At 42.6% G+C, this 5,509-nt stretch overlaps 1 protein-coding gene across 1 annotated transcript; it reads left to right on the plus strand.

Annotated features, from left to right (window-relative positions):
* Positions 1 to 3,670: 3,670 nt before the first annotated feature.
* On the plus strand, positions 3,671 to 5,131 carry RTL3 (retrotransposon Gag like 3). The gene has a single exon (XM_023763671.1). The coding sequence runs from the start codon at positions 3,671 to 3,673 to the stop codon at positions 5,129 to 5,131; it is 1,461 nt and encodes a 486-aa protein (XP_023619439.1).
* Positions 5,132 to 5,509: the final 378 nt, after the last annotated feature.

The following is a 5,509-nucleotide window of genomic DNA, read 5'->3' on the forward strand; positions in this document are numbered from 1 at the left end:
AAAAAAAAACAAAAGGGCTAGTGCTGCAAGTCTACATAATCATAGAATACATGTGAGCAAAGCACACACTAGGATGGGACTAACCCTAAGGGTAGTTGGGCATTGTGCCAGGGACCTGTGAGACTAACTTGTACTGTTGGCTTTTTTCCTGGTTGGGAAGAGGGAAGAGCAGGAGCTTGAAGATGCAGCCCAGCCAGCTCTGGGGAGGAAGACCCAGGCAGAGAACAAAAATGTTTCACATTGTACATTTGCTGAAAAAATAAAATTATTATTCTTTCTGGAGTGTACAATGTAGAATTTAATCTTATTTAACCTTTCATTTCCCTTTCCCATAAGCTAACAATCAACATGTGTAACTTATTAACACAACTGAGCATAATTGTTCAGTCTTTTTATATCTGTTAATTGAAGATATTTGTCTTCTCTTTTCCCCTAAAAATGTATTTGCCCAGTTAACAAAACATCATTTACTTGAATGTTTTTTCATATCCATTCTAAAGGATCCATAAATTTCATTGTGTTGTGAGTGTAAGAAGAAGGATTAAAGTATAGGGGAAACATGATGACAAATTGGATGTGATTACTTTCCTATTCTTACTTGACTAATTCAGGATATCAAAACAACATTAGGCATTTTAACAAAAAGTCAGTGTAGCTTTTTATTTCCACTCAGAAGAGACTAATCCTCTATGTTTGGGCATTTTTTTTAACTTGTACTTATGAACATTGAATTTGATCTTTGCTCTTTTGCAGGGGGTTTACCCATCTGATAAATATATCTGTGGGCGAGGCACTGTTCGGTGCTTTAGTCCTGGACTTTTTAAAGATCTACCTTGGCTGCTCCACAATCCCTTTGTTAATTATTCTATCTTCCTGCTTAAGTGCCTCCAGTTCTGACTCTAGAGTATTATTTAGTAAATTAAATCATCCATAACACAGAGAGGAAGGGGGGGGGGGGCGGGAAGCCCTGAGTGGTGAAAAGTCAATGAGGTAAAATCTATGTCTTGCAGATTTCTTAATATGAAAGCCTCTGCTCAGCCCCTACACAATTCTAGCAAGTTCACCTATCCAGTTTCCCAATTCACAGGTAAATGGAAAATAACTTAAAGTTAAGTTACTATGGCTACAGCTTATTATTATTATTAACATTTATTGCGTACTATTAGCTGCTAGAAACTGTACTAAATCTTTTCCATGCATTATTTCACTAAATCTTTGCAACAACTCTGTAAAGTACAATTAGCTCCATTTTACAATTTCATAAACTGGGCTTTAGACTTAAGTTTTAGGACTAAGTAATTTGCCAAATTTGTCTATACTTACTATAGACAGGCATACAAGTAACAGTGAGATAACCTGATAACAAAAGAATAAATAAAATATAAAAGAAAAATAAATTGCAAGAAGTTGGAAAGCATAGTAATTTGGAGGTATTGAATTTGGAGACAGGCCCACTTGATACCTCTCTGTAGCTTTCAGAAGGCAACCCAGTATTACAACACAGTAAAGGAACTGGTATGTGTAAGTATAACCCCAAACCATTAAATTATGTTCAAAATCGCCTAGTTAAGAATGGAGAAAGAAATGTAATACTCACTATAAATATTTCTCTTATTTTTTTAAAAATTGGTAAGGTAAATATCAACCTGTGTTCTGGATTCTTAAAGGGAAGGCTTTAGTTATCTGAAGAATTCTCATAAACAGAACACATTATTCTCTGATGATGCATTTTTATTTGTGATATTTTTCTAAAGAATAAAACATTAAAAGGGAAGAAGGGAATATAACTTGATTTGCAAAATATTTTCATTTCTTTTTCAAAGCCTCTTCATTCAGCTTCAGCTAGTCCATTTGTCAATTTGCTGTGGTTTGGGCATATTCCATCACCAGGGTTTATCCTACTATACTGACTAATGTGGACTTGACCACTTTAAAAGGAGACCTGGGAGCATGACTGAATTGATCTGTGGTTTAAAGTGGCCAAAGAAAATCCTCAATCCCACTCTTTACTAGGATTATAATAGTTGCCCCAGAGCCTTACCCAAAATGGCCACATGGTCCATGCCTAGGGTTTAACTGTGATTTGTCATGAAAAGGTGAGATCTTGAACAAGGTCATTTCTCAAGTGACCTGTCCTTAGTGGGTACCTGAATATGGCCTAGAGCACCTGAGAGGCTCTAGGAAAGATGAGAACCCTGGGCCAAGACAATTTAAAAGGAGCCAGGGATCCTGCAATCAGCTACAAGTATCCTTCAACAAAGTTGGCCTTTTCCACAGTCTTACCCTATTATATTTTGCCTAGATCTGTCCATAGCAAAGTTTCCAAGAAAAAATTGCAAGGAGGGACCCTAGGGACTAAATAGGTGGCAGGGAAAGAGGCTGAGGGGCTTCAGGCTTCTCTCTGAGTAAGAATTAAACAAACAGCCCAGTGTGGATAGAGTGAGGGGAGGTTATATGAGACAGACATAAAAAATTAAAGTCCCAAACCACAGTGGTCATTCAGAAATGTTTGCAACTTTTCATAAGGCAGCGGTATTACTCCAAATTTCCTAGCCAAATATTTATTAATGCAACTGAGGATTGAGTACATGAGGTTGTCTCACATCGACCCAGCATCCTACTTTCCTTGCAGCTCTAAACTGTGAGGTACTGTCAAAAAAACTCTTCCACACTCAAAATAGCTACGTTACAGAGGAGAGTTGGAACGTGTTCTGGGAGTGGGTGTGTTTGTTTGAGTTCAGTGTGTGCAGAAAAGGCAAGCCTCCAAAGCAATTCACACACTTCCCTCCTCAGCGATGGGTACACAGACAGCAGAGCTCCTGGACTGTCTCTGAACGGTAACGTACATTTATAAAGATTATTTTCTTAACTATTTTGAGCCACTTTATAAATAATATGCATGTGTCTACTAACGCGCATATATATATATATATATATATATATATATATATATATATAGTCAACTATTACTTGTTTTCTCCTTTGGCTGATCTTGTGTGGTTGCTTATGAGGTTTGATTTCTGAGTGTCAGAAAGGGATCCCCCTTACCTCCTACCCCAGCCACCCAAAAATATCTCTTGGGTTGGCCCACCACAGATGAGTTCAAATCCCCACATTGCTCAAATGAGTTAGTCATTGAAAGTAGCTGTTAAAATTCAAGTGTCACATTGGGATATTAAGTAGACATTATAAATTAAAGACTATGTAAAACAGAAAAGAATATGGAGAAATTGCTTCTAATATAATGTTAAGTTTCAAAGGAAGAATGCAAAATGACATACACAGTCTGGTTTAGATGCTGTTTATAAAATATCATGGGGTCAGAGCCAGCATATATAAACCTAGTTCATGAATATGAGCCTGTAGTAAAAGAAACCCAGCACTGTTGGGCAAGTTTTGTTCTGATTTATTTTAATAAGTGCTTTCCACAGTTTCTGATCCTCAGATCCTACTTTCTTTACAGTGTATCATCAGATACCTCTCTTTGCTGATCCCTGGAGGCTCCCAGTGACCTCCTGTTAATCGATCTTGGTGGGGCCCAAAACCCTACCTCCTGGAAAACTTCAGGAGTCTGACATCTGCCTGCGGGGAGCTTTTAGAAAAACCTCACAAAAGCCCACCCAATCTCTCTTGGCAGCAAACTGCAAAACCAAGCCCATTTCCTCAAAAGATGGTGGAGGACTTAGCAGCCTCCTATATTGCTCTGAAATTGGAGAATGAAATTCTCCAGGCCCAAGTGCAGAGGCTGATGGAAGAAAATGCTGCCCTGCAGGCCCAGATCCCAGAGCTCCAGAAGCCCCAAGCAGCCAAGGAGGATGAATCAGTCCAGAAGCCCACAGAGGCCCAGGAGCCCCCAAAACCTTCAGAGGCCCTGGAAACCCCAGCAGCCTGGGATCATACAAATCCCCCAGAGTTTGAAGAGCCCCAGAAGCCCAGAGAGCCCCAGTCACTTCCAATTGTCCATGGACTCTCAGCAGCCTGTGTGTCCCAAAAGCCTCCAGAGGCTAAGGAGCTGGAGAAGTTCCCAATGGCCCTGGAGGTCCACAAGCCCTTTGAAGTCAAGGAGGCCCAAGAGCCCCCTCATACCAAGGATGCCCTAAAAGCCCAGGAGGCGCCAAATTTAGAGCTCCGGGATCTTCCAAATGCCCAAGATCCCCAGGAGACACCAGAATGCCAGGAGACCTCAACACTCCTGGAGCCCCTGGAGCTACAGGCTCTCAAGGAGCCTCTTCAGTCTTGCATGCCTCAGGCCCCCCTGGATCTTTCCGATGCCCAGGAGTTCCTAGAGCTCTCAGCACCGCAGGAGTCCCTGGAGGGCCTAATAGCTGCTGAGACATCAGCCGCTTCAGAGTTTCCACAGTCCCCTAGTGGGTTGGAGGCTGAAGCTTTCCCCTTAGAATACCCTTTAGCCTTCAATGGGAATTCCCAGAAGTTTCCCGAATTCCTGGTTCAATTGAATAGTTACATGAGAGTCAGAGGGCACCTGTATCCCACTGAAGCAGCCTTAGTGAGCTTTGTCGGTAACTGCTTCTCAAGTGAGGCTGGAAAGTGGTTCCAGCCCTTAGTGTATATCCAAAGACCCCTGCTGGAGCAATTTGAAAGTTTCATACAAGTGCTCCAGGATACTCTTAACAATCCAGAAAACATGGAAGATGCCAACCACCGCATCCGTCGGCTTTGCCAAGGGGAAGACCCTGTCCACCAGTATGTGACCCACTTCCACTTCATTGCTCAAAAGCTAAACTGGGATGAAAGTACTCTCTGCATCCAATTTCAAGAAAGCCTTGCTAGTTCTATTCGAGAGGAACTGTCTTCCGCAAGCTCAGCCACTAACCTATCTGATCTGATCACCCAGTGCATCAGCCTTGAAGAGAAGCTAAATGTTAAGCCTGATCCAAATCCACAAGGTACAATTCCCTCTGGGGAGAGAGCTGGGCCAGAGAATCAACCAGGTGAAAACCGGCCTGTGCAGGCTGCCAGCAATCGCCCACGCCTCTGTGAAGCTGAACGGGCTCGGCGCCGTGAAGGCCACTTGTGCCTCTACTGTGCTCATCCTGGTCATTTTGCCAGAGCTTGCCCTGTCAAGCCTCATCGTGCCCAGCAGGCGGGAAACATCCAGGCCCGGCGGTAAGGGGGAACCCGGGCGGGCCAATCTACAAATATGCATCCCCCTCACTTCCAATATCCATGTCCCGAACCCTATGGCTTACTGTTGAAATTCGACTTGGAAGACGACAGTTCTTTGAGCAAGCTATGGTGGACTCAGGCTCCTACAGAAACAGCATTGACCATTCCGTGGTTCTTCGAGAGAAGCTGCCCATCCGCAATAACATCTTCCCTCTGATGCTCGAAACAGTAGATGGTCGTCCACTGATTAATGGACCCATAACTAAGGAAACACCACCTGTCGAAGTTAAAATTGGAAACCATGTTGAAGAGCTACAGTTTGATATTATTCATGCACCACGATACCCTCTGATTCTTGGAATCCACTGGCTTGAAACACATG

The sequence above is a fragment of the Myotis lucifugus genome, unplaced genomic scaffold (assembly GCF_000147115.1).
Source record: "Myotis lucifugus unplaced genomic scaffold, Myoluc2.0 scaffold_4, whole genome shotgun sequence".
NCBI classification, from domain to species: Eukaryota; Metazoa; Chordata; class Mammalia; order Chiroptera; family Vespertilionidae; genus Myotis; species Myotis lucifugus.